The sequence below is a fragment of the Hippocampus bargibanti genome, linkage group LG06, assembly GCF_051943395.1.
Source record: "Hippocampus bargibanti isolate YZ-2025 linkage group LG06, ASM5194339v1, whole genome shotgun sequence".
NCBI classification, from domain to species: domain Eukaryota; kingdom Metazoa; phylum Chordata; class Actinopteri; order Syngnathiformes; family Syngnathidae; genus Hippocampus; species Hippocampus bargibanti.
The window spans coordinates 23,955,429-23,973,236 of NC_142739.1; the positions used below are offsets into that span (position 1 = coordinate 23,955,429).

The following is a 17,808-nucleotide window of genomic DNA, read 5'->3' on the forward strand; positions in this document are numbered from 1 at the left end:
CATTAAAGGTGTAGCCGTTTAATTCATTTTTAAGGCAAGAACATACTAAGTCACAGGTGTCAAAGTCAAGGCCCTGGGGCCAAATTTGGCCTGCCACATCATTTTATTCGGCCCGTGAAAGCAAATCAGGTATGTCGTGCTATGATGCTTACTAAAGTCCTAACTAAAATTTCAAATTGTTCCATTTAAACCACAATAAAAGGCATTATTTTTTACTTCAAATTTGATAACTAGTTAGTATGAATTTTTTGTGTTTTCGATGGGTGAAACATTCTAATGGGTTCCCCAAATTCATAACGGCCCTCGAGAAAAAAAACATAACTACAATGTTGCCCGCGGGTAAAAATGACTTCTACACCATTGGACTAAGGCATGGGCTTTTACATATGCTAATATGCCGCTTACAACCAAGGAAATAACATCAATATTTTTTAAGAATACAGACGCTCCCCAACTTTCGAACGAGATACGTTTCGAACGGTCATTCGAAAGGGGAATTCGTTCATAAGGTGAATTTGTTCGTAAGTTGAATTTGTCCGTAACTTGGATATGTTTGTAAGTTGAATTTATTCGTAAGTTGCTTCCGTGATATATTTTGTATGGAAAGTATCTTCAAGGCTTAAACAGTGAGACCTCAATTTACGAACTTAATTGGTTCTCAGACAATGTGTAAGGCGAAGTGTGTATCTCCAAACAAAAGTTTCCCATAGGAAACCATTAAAATGGGAATAATCTGTTCCCGGGGTTCCATGAAACATACTTTTCAACTAAATAAGCCTTAAAACTACACACAACATACCGTATTCTATGTATAATAAATGTGCTATTGTATTGTAATGGAAGAAATACTCTGCATTGTATCATAAAGTCACTTTATTTACATCATTTATGGCTTGATGGAATGGCGTTGGAGGTCGAAGGTCAAAGGGAATTTCTGTTTGGAAGGAGAGGCGCATTACATGAGGACTGTAATTAAAGAAATAAACTGTGCTGTAAAATAAAGTTTTATTTATCTTTTTGATGGTCGTTGATGGCTTATGGAAGGAGAGTCACCTTCCATAAGGACTGTTGGTAACTTAACCTCTGGTGCTGTTCGGTCGTGTGCTTCCGCCGAAGATTACTCCGCCAGCCGTGGTGGGTGTGTATTATGAAAATAGTGCTTATTATAAGGTTTAATTTTCATAAATTTGACGTTTGTAAGACGAAAAGTTTGTAAGATAAGGTGTTTGTTGAGGTCTCACTGTATAAGTATGTTTAAGCCTTGTATAAGTAACCTGTTTGTTTGTTTTTTTTACTGAAAAATAAACATTTAATAAAACATATGCTATATAAAGATATGTACATGTACAACTGGAGAGAATACAACATATGTTATTACAAAATTGTTCGTATGTACCGTTGTTCGCAACTCGAATGTTCGTAAGTAGGGAAGCGTCTGTCACGTTCAACATTTGATGAGACCTACAAATGAACAGACTTACATTTGAAACTTTCCTAATGTCATCAATGAACACAAAGCATATTTATTGACAAATACTAAAAGTGAATTGCGCTATCATCCCCATTCGAAAGTCTTTGAATGATCTAATTGGGTTCTTTTTCAATTTGATTGATTGTTCTTTTTTTAAGTACAGTGATACGCTGGCTTACGAACTTAATTGGTTCCCAGACAGAGTGGGGAAGGCGAAGTGTGTATCCCAAAAATTAATTTCCCATAGGAAACCATTAAAATGAGAATAGTCCGTTCCCAGATCCCCATAAAACATAATTTTCTACTTTCTAATTTTCTAAGCCTTAAAACAAAACAAAACAAAATATACCTTATTTTATGTATAATAAATGTGCAATGGTATTATAATTTGTGATCTGTTCAGCTGAGTTAATAGCTTTTTGCATCAAGTGTACAGATGACTTGTACGGGTTATTTGTGGAGCCTGATTGATGGGAATTTTAACCTTGCAGTCTACACTCTGCCTTTGAACTATCAAAGTTGAAATCCATTTTGTCACTCTCTCTGTCGTCTGCCTGTCTCTTTAATGTTTAAACCACCCCCCTCACTGCTGTGTTCTTGACCAATCACGTGGCTTTAAAGAGGGGGAAAAGAGGACAAAAATGAGTCGGCCGCCATTTTAGGAGAACGGGCTCGTTCGCGAACGACATATCACTCATTCTGGTATGTGTACGGTGTGTATCCCGAAAAATAATTTGTATCTCAAGGTAAAATGTTCATAAATTTAACGTTTGTAAGCCAAGGGGTTGGTAAACCGAGGTATCACTGTACTTGTTAGTGAGGGTTAAGTGCGTGAAGGCCTCGGAGAGCAATACCCATAATGAGAGGCTGGTTTCCGGGTTGCTTCAGCTGGTTTATTTTTCTCCTGGCTGTGTCGCCGTCTCTCTGCAGGCTCATCCCCGACGAGTTGAACAGATGTTCCATGACAGGCAAGACTTTCTCCGGGAGTGCAGCGACGTCGGCGCCGCTCGCCGGCGACTCCCCGCTTTCCGTCAAGTGATTGACCTACAACAGATGGAAGCGAAAATTGAAAAAAATCATTTTGAGTAATGAAATGAAATAACATATTTTAGCGTGGTTGGGATTCTGTTTACAAACCAGCAGGTCCATGACTTTTAACGTATCGGGAGTGCTGCAGAGTCTCAGCGCAGCGAGGTTGTCGCAAGTTAGTTCTGGAAGGCAATTTTAGACTGATGAGTTGAGAATGCCGACAACACATTCGGTATGTAGTCATCTATTTTTTTAGGCGCCAACGATCTTTGTTTATAGGTCATTTTGAGCAGCAGTCACAAAGTGCTCTGCATTACTTTGATCAATCTATCTATCCATCCATCCATCTATCCATCTCTCCATCAATCCTTCTATCCATCCATCCTTCTTTCTTTCTTTCTCAATCCCTTTCGCTCGCTCCATCTATCCATCCATCCATACTTCTTTCTTTCTCAATCCCTCTCGCTCCATCCATCTTTCTTTCTCTTTCTTTCTTTCTTTCTTTCTTTCTTTCTTTCTTTCTTTCTTTCTTTCTTTCTTTCTCTTTCTTTCTTTCTTTCTTTCTTTCTTTCTCAATCCCTCTCGCTCGCTCCATCCATCCATCTTTCTTTTTTCTTTCCTTCTTTCTTTGTTTCTTTCTTTCTCTCAATCCCTCTCGCTCGCTCCATCCATCCATCTTTCTTTCTCTTTCTCTCTCTCTCAATCCCTCTCGCTCGCTCGCTCCATCCATCTTTCTTTCTTTGTTTCTTTCTTTCTCTCTCAATCCCTCTTGCTCGCTCCATCCATCCATCTTTCTTTTTTCTTTCCTTCTTTCTTTCTTTCTTTCTTTCTCAATCCCTCTCGCTCGCTCCATCCATCCATCTTTCTTTTTTCTTTCCTTCTTTCTTTCTTTCTTTCTTTCTTTCTTTCTTTCTTTCTTTCTTTCTTTCTTTCTTTCTCTCAATCCCTCTCGCTCGCTCCATCCATCCATCTTTCTTTCTCTTTCTCTCTCTCAATCCCTCTCGCTCGCTCCATCCATCTTTCTTTCTTTGTTTCTTTCTTTCTCTCTCAATCCCTCTTGCTCGCTCCATCCATCCATCTTTCTTTTTTCTTTCCTTCTTTCTTTCTTTCTTTCTTTCTCAATCCCTCTCGCTCGCTCCATCCATCCATCTTTCTTTTTTCTTTCCTTCTTTCTTTCTTTCTTTCTTTCTTTCTTTCTTTCTTTCTTTCTCTCAATCCCTCTCGCTCGCTCCATCCATCCATCTTTCTTTCTCTTTCTCTCTCTCAATCCCTCTCGCTCGCTCCATCCATCTTTCTTTCTTTTTTTCTTTCTTTCTCTCTCAATCCCTCTCGCTCGCTCCATATATCCATCCATCCATCTTTCTTTCTTTCTTTATTTCTTTCTTTCTTTCTTTCTTTCTTTCTTTCTGTCTGTCTGTCTTTCTTTCTCTCTCTCAATCCCTCTCGCTCGCTCCATCCATCCATCTATCTCTCTTTCTTTCTTTCTCTCTCAATCCCTCTCGCTCGCTCGCTCCATCCATCCATCTTTCTTTCTCTCTTTCTTTGTTTCTTTCTTTCTCTCTCTCTCTCAATCCCTCTCGCTCGCTTGCTCCATCCATCCATCCTTCTTTCTCTCTTTCTTTCTCTCTCTCTCTCTTTCTTTCTTTCATTCTATATTTCTTTCTTTCTTTCTCTCAATCCCTCTCGCTCCATCCATCCATCCATCTATTATCATGATGGTTTGTTTGTTTAGTTACAGTACGTTCTTTTTTTTGGTTTCTAAGAATAATGGTTTTATTTCTAAGTGCCTTTCAAAACCCTCAAGGACACTTTACAGTCATCTTACTTTTTTATATATTATTATTATACATTTTGTTATTATTATTATTATTTTTTTTAGTTTTTATTTTGTTTGGATGAATCAATTGTTTAATATCTTAGTATTGGATGGTTGCTGTTTGATGCATGTTCTGTCTACTATATTTGGTTTCTTCATGACTTAAGGGCTTCGGCTGTTGTTAAAGTGCTATATAAATCTAAATGTATTGTATTGAAAAACTATTGAAACGTTTTTGAAGTACGTATAATGTTTGGATGTTACAGGAAGACTAGGGGAAAAAAACAAAAGTCATGCTTACCACCTAAAGCACTCGTAATGAGATGAAGTGCACTGAGGACAGACACAGAGCCTTCCGTCTGTGTTGCTGACAGACCTTCAGCTTCCTTCAGCACTTCCAGAACAGTCTGGATGCTTTGTCTGTGCGCCTCTGAAACGTCGACCATGTGAACACTTTTTCCCAGGATCATCTGGTCCAACTGTGAAAGACGAGGGCGGTCTGAAGCAATGATTAAAATCAAGCAATTAAAGCGTTTGAGTCATCTTACCACACTCTGAAGAGCATTGAGGGCTGCTTTGTCGTCCATGAGTGCTGTGATGTTCTCGAGGAGGGACGATCTGCTGGTGGCGGGAAGAGCTGCCAGCAGCTGGAAATGAGCATCCAGATTCTTCAGTTCTGCAAATGTCAAGAACAAATGTCAACGTTGTCGCCAGTGTAATTACTGAGCAGGCATTTGTATCATTATTAATTTTTATTTTCATTTTTATTAATAATAATAATAATAATAATAATAATGCAATTATTAATAATAGTATTATAATGAGAATAATAGTATAATAAAAAGATATAATAATAATATTAATTAGATATATTACAGAATATATATATTATTTATATATAATATGTACTAATTTAGAAAATCAGAATCATTAATAATATAATTATAAAATAACATAATAGTATAATATGTTATTTAATATATAATAATAACATATCTCTGGAATAATAATATCATAAAAATAATAATATAAAAGAACAATATATAATAATAAAAATAATATATAGTAATAAAAATACTATTCAACAATAATAAAATACTATAATAGTATACTATTATATAATATATATGAATATATAATAATAAATACAACAATAATAATATATAATAATAATGGTAATAATAATTTATACAGTAAAGTCTCGTTATATCGATATCGGATATATCGATAGTCCCGGTTATATCGATATTATTTCTATGCACGCACGGAGAAAATTACATGCAAACAGGGTCGGATATATCGATAGTCCCGGTTATATCGATATTTTTTCGGACTCCCTTGAATATCGATATAACGAGACTTTACTGTATTATATAATATATCATACATGTATATAATAATAATAATTAATAATATAAGAAAATAATATAATGGTACAATAAATATATTATATAATATATACAAATTTATAATAATAACATATACCTGGAATAATAATAATATAAACGTATAATACTATAAAATAACAATAGCATAATAATAATACAAAAATACTAATAAATAATAATATATAATAAAAATAATATGATAATAGTATAATGTTATATAATATACACCAATTATTATTATTGGTATTTATTGGCAATATAATAATAATCATAATAATAAAAAATAATAATTGCTTAACTTTATTTTACAATAAAGTTGGACTTTCACTTAAACTACATTTTTTTTCTAGATTATACTGTTTTCTAGATTCTTCTGTCAGGGCTGTTTGTTTTTATGTGGTACAACATTCGAGAGAACTATTTTTGTTTTCCACCTCAACATGTTTACACTTGTGGTTATCTTACCAACCAACATTCTGATGGCATCCTGTGAGGCCCTTTGACATTTAAAAACTTTTGGCAACCGATATTCTAAGTGTGTCACTAAAAAAAATAAAACGGTTAAAAAAAAATGTTCCGCTCAATATCAAAACGTCTTTGCAATTAATTAATGCAAACGCAGCAATGGAAGCTTTGGCTTATAATAATTAACCTCGTGGAAGATGGCTGTCATCAGGATTGTTTTGGCCAGAACCTCCAGTGTCACCCTTCAGACTTTTCTGGGTGGGGCCGTCGACCTCAAAGCCCCCCTTGCTTGACATCAGACACAGCTCTGTGGAAACATGTCATAAACAGTGCCATTTTCAGATGGTAAATTTTGAGTTTAAAATTATTTTTGTTTCATTGTAGAATATCATCATCAAATGTGTGAAATACTTGAGGTTAATCTAAAGATATGAATATTAATAAAATAATAACACAAACATATAATAGTGTAATATAACATACTATATAATGTAAACAAACATATAATAATAACATATACCTGGAACAATAATAATAAATAATATAATAAAAATAATAATATAAAAGTATAATAATGTATCATAATAATAATAATATATACGTAATAGAAAATACTAATCAATAATAATATAATAATAAAAAAATAAAAAATACGATATATAATGTATACAAATAATAATAATATATAATAAAAAATACGAATCAATAATCATAAAATACCATACGACATAATATATACCAACATATAATAACAACATATAATAATACTAATCAATAATAATATAATAAAATCATAAAATACAATAATATTATATAATATATACAAATGATAATATATAATAGAAAATACTAATCAATAATAATAAAATACGATATTATATAATATATACCAATATATAAGAACATAATAATACCAATAATAATCAATAATAATATAATAAAATATAATATTATATAATATATACAAATGATAATTTAAGATAAAATACTAATCAATAATAATAAAATACGATATTATATAAAATATACCAATATATAATAATAGCAATATTCCTAATAATACTACTACTACTACTACTACTACTACTACTACTACTACTACTACTACTACTACTAATAATAATAATAATGTGTGTCTATATTTCTTTGACTTTTGGAATGGAACGACTTAAATTAAGTCCAATCTCACCGTAGTGACCGTCATGCTTCACTTCGAGGTCAATAAGGACATAGGCAAGGGTGGTGTTAGTGGGTATCTCCATGGCAATGTTGCTGTCTTTGCTAAGGCTCGCATTGTCTTTCAGCAACACCTGCACAAAGATAAGCACTTGTTCAACTTGACGGTCCTTTTAAATACAATCAATTGATATCAATCGGCGGGGGACACCCTGAACCGGTCGCCAGCCAATTGAACACATGACCACACATTATGTTTGGTTAAATGTAAAAATTCATTCGCCGCCATTCCCGGATTTGTTCGGGTTTTGGTTTTTATTGTGGGTGGGTCCTGATAAAGCGATGATCAGACCTCTGGCAATGTTTTTCCTTCCCATGAGGGGGCAGCATTTGCCTTTTGTCCATGTTATCGCTTTTTTACAGTTTTACCTGTTGTTATAGTGCTGTATAAATCAATATGTATTGTATTGTGTACAGCCGCCCAGATTTTTTGTACAGCCGCCCCCATTTAAAGCTCAGATAACTCCAGACTCATTTAACTTTTTTTTTTCCCGATTAAATCATAAAGTCTAAGGTTTCTGGCGCTGCATTGAGTGTTTATGTAGTCCTAAAACTGAAATATTCTGTAGGTCCTGCGATTTGAGTGAAAATGACAAAAACCCTGGCACTGGTGTGGACACATTTGTGCACATCATTTGGAAGTGAATGAGGTAAGTAGTGAGTAGCTTGTGTTATCAGAATCAGAATCAGAATCAGAAGATTACATAAGATGGCAAACAAGTATGTGAGTAGTTCCAGTTTTGACCTTTGGAGTGTTGAGCCCCCAGAGGCTGAAGGTCGATGTGCAGCTTCCGGACATCTCTCCCTCTTCGACGATACTACACGGCTGGCTGGTCACGATGCGCTCTTTGACGACACCAAACACCTGACAGTTTTTCTTGGTCTGCTGAATCAGACAGTGGGACATGTCCAGTACCCTAGCGGGGACATTTGATCATCAATATATGACAGTCACAAATCTTGGGAAAACAGTGTCCCATAGAATCAGATTGGAAAAGGTTGCTTATGTCTTATTCGATTCCTTTCAAATGTCTTCTTCACTCATTCATTGCCAAACATGTTAAAATGTGTTCACTCCAGTGCCAGGGTTTTTGTCATTGTCACTCGAATTCCAGGACCCACAGAATATTGAGTTTTAAGACTACATAAACATTCAACGTAAGAAACCTTAGACTCTTCTTTCATCAGAAAAAAAAGTTATTTCCTAAATTATATGGGTATGGATTTATATGAGCTTGAAATGAGGGCGGCTGTCCAAAATACAATGCAATACATTTAGCTTTTTTTGTCTTTTCTTTTGACTATCTTTTTCATTCTTTTTACCTCTCTTTACTTCTTTTTATTTATCTAGCTATCTGGCTAGCTAATTAGCTAGCTAGCTAATTATCTATCTATCTATCTATCTATCTATCTATCTATCTATCTATCTATCTATCTATCTATCTATCTATCTATCTATCTATCTATCTATCTATCTATCTATCTATCTATCTATCTATCTATCTATCTACTATCTACCTCTCTCGCTCTCTCTCTATCTAGCTAACTTTCTATTTGCTAGCTATTTGCAATCTAGGTTGCTAGCTAGCTCTCTAACTAGCTATCTATTAGCTGTATGGCTATCTAGCTAACAGATATATATTTATCTGTGTCTAGCTAACTATCTATTTGCAATCTCGCTTGTTATCTATTAGCTGTAAGGCTATGTAGCTGCGGTATCTAACTAGCAAGCTATTAGCTGGCTAGCTAGCTTTCTATCTATTTGAGTTACTTCCGGGTTGAGTGAACGCTGGCGCGTGTGGCTGCCGCTGCTCACCCACAGAAAAACGTATCCTCTGATTGTAATGTGAGAGAGTTTTGAAAGGCACTTATAAATGAAATGTATTATTATTATTATTGGTTTATATAGCGCTTGAACAACAGGTAAAGCTGGAACAAAGTGCTAACATGGAAAGAAGGGAAATGCTGCCTCTTTGTAGGAAAGAAAAAAAAACACTGCCAAAGGCCATGGCCAGCGCTTTATCGCCACCCAAGCATGAAAAAATAAAACCCTACGTAATTCCAGAATGGCGTTCTGCGTCATATTTTCAATTCTCGAATAAATTTGTGAATGGCAGTGAATGAGTTAAGTACGCCTCTGGGCCCCATGACGAACTTTTTACCATTGACTGTATTTACTATTATTTTTCTTTCACCTCTCTAGAACTTTTGAAGTTGTACTGTTGGCCAGATCACTGGAAGGAAGGGACTTGAAATAATTTAGCAAATTTATTTATTCATACAGACCTAGCATTCAAACAGGGGTGTGTTGACTTTTTATACTCAATGTATATTTTTGTTCCTACAAATGTCAACAGTGCACCTTTGCCATCATATAAAGAACATTCCTGCTTTTATGAGACTTTCGACTTATATGTACTGTATAATTTCTAGCTTCAATTAATTTTGCCATGTTTTTATTTTGTATTTTTACATGTTTGAGAGGACACATTCGGGTGACTCAAACCTGTTTTTGGAATCTTGCAGGAGCCTGCGCACATCGACTTCATCTTTCTTCAAACTACCAAATGACATTTGGAGTTTGGAAGAATCTTTGCCCTCCACGTTCATGTTGGACTGGACGAATGTGGCATCCACTGACCCTTGAATGTTGCCTCCATACGTCCCATTGTATTTGATGAACTCTGTCTCAGTTGAAACTACAGACGGAAAGACATGTCAGTGAATAGCAATATTTGATCTGGTATGTTAGGGGTGTCAAACTCATTTTTTTTTCCCGTGGGCCACATTGTAGTTACAGTTTCCTCTTGGGGGTGTTGTTATGAATTTAGGGAAGCCATTACAATGTTTCATCTCTTCCACATATTACATACAGAACTAACAACAAATTAATGAATCACTAGTTTTCAAATCTGAAGTCAAGAATAATGACAATTTGAAATTTTGGTTCAGACTTCGGCGTCACCCAATGTATTGAAATTTACCGGCTAATCAAACTTTAACTCATTCACTGCCAGACGATGTGCAAAAATGTGTCCACTCCAGTGCCGGGGTTTTTGTCATTTTCACTCAAATTGCAGGACCCACAGAAAATATTGAGTTATAGGACTAAATAAACATTCACCTAAGTCTCTCTCCTTTCATCAGAAAAAAAGAGTTAATTCCTAAATTATATGAGTCTAGAGTTATGAGCTTGAAATGAGGGTGGCTGTACAAAATACAATAATACATTTATATTGACTACAATACAATACATATTGACTAATACAGCACTTTAACAACAGCTGAAGCTGTAACAAAGCGGTAATATGGACAAAATGCAAATGCTGCCCCCTCATGGAAGGAAAAAACATTGCGAGAGGTCTGACCAGCACTTTATCAGCACGAAAAAACCAAAACCCGAACAAATCCGGGAATGGCGCTCCACGTCATATTTTTAGACCCCGAATAAATTCTGGGATGGCAATGAATGAGTTAAATATGTTGCTATACTTCTACTTATATTATACAATACTTCATGGCTACTGGTCAGATGCGTTTGACCATAAAGACAAATAAGAGCATCAGATGGGGCGAGTGACCCCGTCATGACATCGGTCTGCATCATCCTGTTTTATAGCCATGTCTTAAATATATGAAAACAAAAACATTAGCAACCCTTACAGGATATGTGATCACAACTTAATACTGTTAATGGGCAAATTTCTACTATAGTCCCCCCCCCCCCCTCCCAAGGCTTTTTGGAAGTGACGACGTGGATGGAGCAAGCCGTTGTGCAAAGTATTTCGGCAAAAACAAGGTCATAAAAAGTGCATGTAGAATCATCTGAACAAGTAACACCAAAGTAGAAAGCATGAAAAATTCAGATTAGTTTACATAGCCTGTCCACATAAACAATGTAGACATTCAGACTGTACAAAAAATAAATAGCGCTTGCGGCAATGGTTAAAGAATAAAAAAGTACTAAGCTATCTAGCTGGCTAGCTGTTAGCTAGCTAGCTAGATTTCTATCTATTAGTGTTATTCCGGGTTCAGTGAATGCTAGCGCGTGTGGCTACCGCTGCTCACCCATAGGAAAAAAAAAATATTCTGTGACTGTAGTGACCTTGAGTTTTGAAAGGCGCTTAGAAATTAAATGTATGATTATTATTCTTATTATTCCTATTCTTCTTATTCTTATTAAATATGTGCATGTCAATGGACATAATCAACCACCATTGCTAATACAACTTGTTTTTCTAATTCCTGAAAGGATCAGGAAATAAAAATCAGCTGAAATTATTGTGGACCACTTGACCGTTCGTACCAACGCTCGGCAGATTATGTTGACATGGCAACGTGTCGAGGTTGAAATATAACTAGAGAAAAATACAAAATAAAATCCATATATTATAATGCAAGGGTGTAAAGCAAGGGCCACATTGTAGTTACTTTCCTCTTTTGAAGTACAAAATGATGACTGTTATTGTGGTTTATATGGGACAATTTAAAATTTTGGTTTTGACTTAAGCAAGCATCACGGATTTCACAAGTTTGATTTGCTTTCACGGGCCCAATAAAATGATGTGGCAGGCCAGATTTGGCCCCCGGGCCTCGACTTTGATACTTCTGCTGTAATGGAAGCAGTGCACCTCAGGGTTGTAATAGTTTTTTTCATTAGTTAGTTTTAATATTATTGAGTTTCGTTTCTCAAAATCGTTTGGTTTTAATTAATTTTTAGAGCAGTTGTATTATTTATTAGTTTGTTCATTTTCGAACCGCTGCATCTTGCCGAATGTTTGTTTGTGTGTTTACCTGGCGTAATAGGCGTGTCGCCTGTGAGGAGGTCGTTGAGAGTAAAGTCAGTGGGCAGATATTTGGGCTTTTGCCAGAACCAGAAAGGTTTCTGACTCACAACAACAGTGAGCAGAGAGATGGAGTCGTTGAGGCTTCTCATCGGAATCAACAAACCGCCAGGGTCCACCTCATCCACAAAATTCCTGGTGGCTGTGGCAAACATCTCTTCGGAACGTGGACGATGAGACGGATAGTTCACTCCCAGACAGATAATCGGTCCTCCTTTCAATAAAAAAAAAATGTTAAACACATGGACAGTAATTGACCTCAAAACTCAAAAGGCACAATGAAAAAGTTGACTGATCCCCTGCCATTTGCCGCCCGCTTACGAAGACAACGGTTCGAAGGCAGTGAGCGACAACAGAGGCGATTTATCAATTATTCAAAGTCGCATTGAACAAAGAGAAGCAGTGTACCGTTTTAGTTTTCACCAGGCCGTGGTTAAGTTGACGAAGTGGTCGTTATTAATGTTGAGAAGAAACTGTACGAAGATAACGACTCAACCTAACAACGTAAGATTCCGGTTGGAGTGGACAAACCAAGGCCACGCCCATTCCGGAAGCAGACGTGGGGCATTTTTTTTTGTCGTCAATGAAAAACAAACCACTTCCGTCACGATGGACTCAAGGCCACTCCCACGCCGGAAGTAAACATTAAGCATATTTTTTTATACTTTTGTTTAAAAAAAAACGAACTAAAAAACAAGATTACAAAAAATTGGGGGTGTTAATAGTCATGAAACAACAATAAAAAATCTATTTACATTTCAACGATTTCTATTTGATTACAGTTCGATTGCGTTGTCAATCAATACTCCGAGGTGAGGAGAACAATATATTGGTCGTACATTAACTCGATGATTAGTAGTAATATCTTAATTACAATAAAATACTTCGAGTTAATAGTGATGAAAAAAGAGCGGTGGTAAGGGACTGCCTTCTTGCGCCTAGTGACCACGTGACAAGTTGTAATAAATCAGTCAGGGTTGTCAACAATTGAAATGGAAGCGGCACTGCTTAGAAATTTTGATGGCTATCTGTTGAACGTTTGAAGTTCTGCCTTTACAAGCATGTTTTTTTTAATTTACAAAAATGTGTTCACCTTCCATTAGATATACGTACTCTACTCGGAACGTTTAGATTAGAAGCTAACGAGACTTTAGAAAACATTGCAATTGAAATATCAGCACATGTATTGACAGACTGTGGCAGTGCATGGCTTCGTTCCACACTAAATACATGTGGACTGACTAAACCAGGGGGGTCAAACTCGTTTCACATCGTGGGCCACGTAAGTGTCAAGTGGGCCGGACCATTAAAATTATATCACGTGCTATAAATAACCAAAATTTCACGTCTTTCGTTAGTTTTGGTGTAAAGAAGCACGAGAACATTAGGAAACGATGACATTTAAAGATTCATTTTACACAACATTTCGTTTCATTAACAAATGTGCAATTTACTTTTATCATTCACACATATGCATCGCAACCGATCCCAGCGATTCTACAACGGCACAAAATTTTAACAATGAACCGGTTTCTAAAAATATGATACACTTTAAGATTAAATGATATTTATAAAGAAAGGAATTTTCAGACCGTTGTTTTTGTTCCTGATATTTGTAACAGTACTTCTCTGCCCCTTAGCGGACAATCCTTGAATCGCACCTCATTAAAATTATGAATTTCATGTCGTTTGTGCATTTTTTTTTGGTAACTCGCATCTTTATTATTTTTATAAGATATATGACCGTGTGAAATTGAACATTTGAATACAGAATGCGTTGCGTAACTGCAAATTATTCAACAAGGAAAACAACCGATCAACCTATCGACAAAAATAAATAAAAACACAGCAATAACAATAAAGAGAAAAAAAGGTGATCAATAGTGACAAACTTCCCCTATTTTGGATTTATGTTTATGCAATCATTTTCTTCAGTTCTCTCCAAACTTCTTCCCGATAACCTTTCAACTTTTGACATTTTCAAAATATGTGGGTGTGATCTACATTTCTTTACTGTCCTCACAGCCGGCGGCAGCACTCGTTCTGTCCTGGTTTATATTTCCCGGTCATATGCGGGGTCGTAAAAAATCTTATTCTTCCAACCAAATTCTCTCCAATGTCTCAAAGTGGTTGTTGATTTTTGTATTTTGCGCATTGACCGTTCTTCCTCTGTTGTGTTGGGTTGGATTGGATTTGCCTTTATTAGTCTCGCAGTGGAGACATTTACATTTCACAGCAGCAAAGTGATGCAAGGCATGAAAGTAGAAAAACAAAATACATAAGCTGCGGGAAAGACAGCCACTTTGTTCCATGAAACAGTTCAAGATGAAAGAGTTTGAAGTTCCTTTTCCCATTTCTTTTATGTATAGAGTTGAGTTCCCTCTGTTCAACGGGAGCCCTTTGTAAAGGGATGAGATTACTTTATTTTTCCCTCCTTTATACACATCCATCATCGTTTGTGCATTTTTGCCACTTTTGAAATCCCGCGGGCCTGATTAAACAAACCTCTTGGGGGCCGGTTCCGGCCCGCATGTTTAACACCACAGGACTAAACTGAATTGCTACCTTGGACAAAACCATCAAGTATACTCAACTTCCACCGTATTACTTACCCAGAACAAGTCACAAAATGAAATTTAATTTCACAAAAACTAAAACGGATCACTAAAAAAAAATAAAAATAAAAAATACCACACACATGAGTCAACAAGAGGGAAGCATTGCAGCATTTATTTGAGATGACACAGCACAGCTTGACCATCATCGAGCTTGGTTGGCCTGTACCACCATGATAGTGGAAGCAGATTGGATGAGGTGAATAAATGAATGTGATGCTACGCCTCCTCCATCATTCACAGATTCAACACGGTCATAACAAAAAAATAGCTGTTATGAAATAATAATAATAATAATAAATCTTTCAGTATGTATGCTTCCTTACATAGCACCTTACAAACTGTACATTTTTTTTAAACATGAAACGGAAATAGAACAGAAATATAAAATGACAGTATCACGAATAAGGCATCAGGCATGTGCAGAATCAATATCCAATGTTAATGTTAATCAAGGCTACCATATCTCTGAGGTAGAGATTGTCTAAATGACTCGATACTTTTAACGTAGTAGCATCTCTAAACGAGCGGGCATTTGTAATAATGTGGAATGGTCATCTTTTTCACATTTCTCCATTTTGGACTTACACTATCATGATCAACATTTTCATGGTGAATAATATGATGACATAACTTAGATAAGCACTTGTAGTTAAGGCAATAACAATACAAAAGAAAAGCAGCGCTGAAAACGCATGTTTTCAGTGGAAGTCCGGTTACTAATAATGTTTCACTTGAGATCACCATAAGGTCGGGAAATCGGTACGGGCAAAACCAGGATTACTTCTCACGTCCCAGTATGTTTTGTTGCTCACCCACGTGTCATCTTTTGACTTCCTAAGCATGAATAAAGAAAAACAAAGAAATAAGCGGCCAGTGTTATCTTTGTAAACATGGAATGTTCAATGCAGTTCTCATATTCGATCTAAAAAAATCGACAGGAAAGAAAGCCTTTTAAAAGGCTTTTGTCATCATCAAATGTTACAGCAAGCGATGAAGGCTACCTGAAGAATTTTGGTTGATGTGCACCGTCACTCTCCTCAAGGACTCGTCGTCTTTCCCTCTGCAGCTGTTCAATCCTTTGCTTCTGCTGCTCAGCAGCCTCAACCTTCCCCTCCTCCAGCAGTCTGCACACCATGCGGTTCGTTCGGATGTAAGAGCGTGAATACAGTAAAGTCTCGTTATATCGATATTCAAGGGAGTCCGAAAAAATATCGATATAACCGGGACTATCGATATATCCGATCCTGCGCCGAACTGCATTAAACAAAAGCCGCCAAAAGAGGGCAGCCAAGCGCCATATAACAAACGGAGCTGGCCATTACCTCCCTTTTTTTTGGGTCAGAGATGTTCCCCCAATGTTGCCTCAAAATGGCACATATAATTCTTTAATGATTGTAAACATGTATGCTTTAATCTTCAGAACTACAGTGTATTTGAAACATATTCATAACTGGATGTGTAACAAGAAAGCATATTATCCGAATCTGAAGCCATTGTTTGGATTCACAAGCAATGCAAGACGTCTTGGCGTGAAGTCATTTTTATTTGCATTTGAATAAAAAGTGACATCGGCTGTCCTTTAATACACAGTATGGAATGTTAATAATTTTCAAAATCATCGCGCTTCAGCAGACAAAACAAGAAACATTGTTGCAAAAAACGATTGCATTCATATACAGTACAGTGGGCATGTACATAACACAACAGGGAAACTGCAACGCTTACATCTTACTGTATTATGTATACAATTTAAAAAAGTCATCAATCTTCTTCTGCTTCCCATTTTTACCTTTTAACACAAACACTTCAATCTCGTCTGCTACACACGAGCTAGCGTCTGAAAATGAAAATGGCTTTGCTACACGGGTGCTGGGCACGTAACCAAGTCACCTGACCAAGTCGACCAATGGCGCGACTGATGGCGTGACACGTAACCAAGACACGTGACCAAGTTGACCAATGGCGCGACCGATGGCGTGTCACGTGACAAAGTCACACGGCCAAGTCGACCAATAGCGCGACCGATGGCGGCTCATGTGACCAAGTCGACCAATGGCGCGACCGATGGCGGCTCACGTAACAAGACACGTGACCAAGTTGACCAATGGCGCGACGGATATATCGATATAAACAACAAAAATGGCCGGCGGGGGATGAAAAGGAGCACCGTAATAACCGGATTATCGTCATAACCGGGTATCGTACTAAACGGTACTAATTATACATAAAAAGACTAGAAATGTGCAAGGGAAATGAAAATAGTATCGTAATAAGCGGTACTATCGATATAACCGATATCGATATAACGAGACTTTACTGTATTTAACTTTTTCAAATCAAAAGGGTTGGTGGATCAGTTTGGTGGATGCAAAGTGACCTATTAACTCATTCACTGCCAGACGACTTCTTTTCCTTTTGGCTTTTCCCTTCAGGGGTCGCCACAGCGAATCAGCGTGCTCCATCAAACCCGGTTTTGTGCGTCCTCTTCTCTCACACCAGCTACCTTCATGTCCTCTTTGAAAACATCCATAAAACTCCTCTTTGTTCTTCCTCTCGGTCTCCTGCCTGACAGTCACTCTCTTTTCTCTGGACATGTCCAAACCATCTCAGTCTGGCCTCTCTGACTTTCTCTCCAAAGCCTCTAATATGAGTTGTCCCTCTGATATATTCATTCCTGATCCTATCCAACCTGGTCACTCCCAAAGAAAACCTCAACATCTTCATCTCTGCTACCTCCAGCTGTGCTTCCTGTCTTTTCTTCAGTAGCACTGTCTCCAGTCCAAACATCATGGCTGGTCTCACCACCGTTTTATACACTTTTCCTTTCATCCTAGCTGAAACCCTCCTATCACAAATCACACCTGACATTTTTCTCCAGCCGTTCCAGTCTGCCTGGACACGCTTCTTCACCTATTTTCCGCACTCTACATTGCTCTGGACA

At 36.8% G+C, this 17,808-nt stretch overlaps 2 protein-coding genes across 2 annotated transcripts in view; both read right to left on the reverse strand.

Annotated features, from left to right (window-relative positions):
* Positions 1-2: 2 nt before the first annotated feature.
* On the reverse strand, positions 3-12,790 carry gsdmeb (gasdermin Eb). The gene is made up of 10 exons (XM_088998274.1): positions 12,658-12,790; positions 12,200-12,463; positions 9,912-10,104; positions 8,151-8,322; positions 7,359-7,479; positions 6,357-6,476; positions 4,865-4,992; positions 4,618-4,795; positions 2,609-2,682; positions 3-2,515 (listed from the first exon to the last, which is right to left on the reverse strand). Exons 2-10 carry the CDS (start codon positions 12,402-12,404, stop codon positions 2,285-2,287), a joined length of 1,422 nt encoding a protein of 473 aa, XP_088854400.1. The 5' UTR covers positions 12,405-12,463; positions 12,658-12,790; the 3' UTR covers positions 3-2,284.
* Positions 12,791-15,012: 2,222 nt separating this feature from the next.
* Positions 15,013-17,808, reverse strand: part of osbpl3b (oxysterol binding protein-like 3b) — a 54,368-nt gene continuing 51,572 nt past the window's right edge. The window contains exons 20-21 of the mRNA XM_088998493.1: positions 15,869-15,991; positions 15,013-15,701 (exon numbers count right to left, since the gene is read on the reverse strand). Of these exons, the coding sequence (XP_088854619.1) occupies positions 15,605-15,701; positions 15,869-15,991 (220 nt within the window). The 3' untranslated portion in view covers positions 15,013-15,604. The remainder of the gene's footprint in view (positions 15,702-15,868; positions 15,992-17,808) is intronic.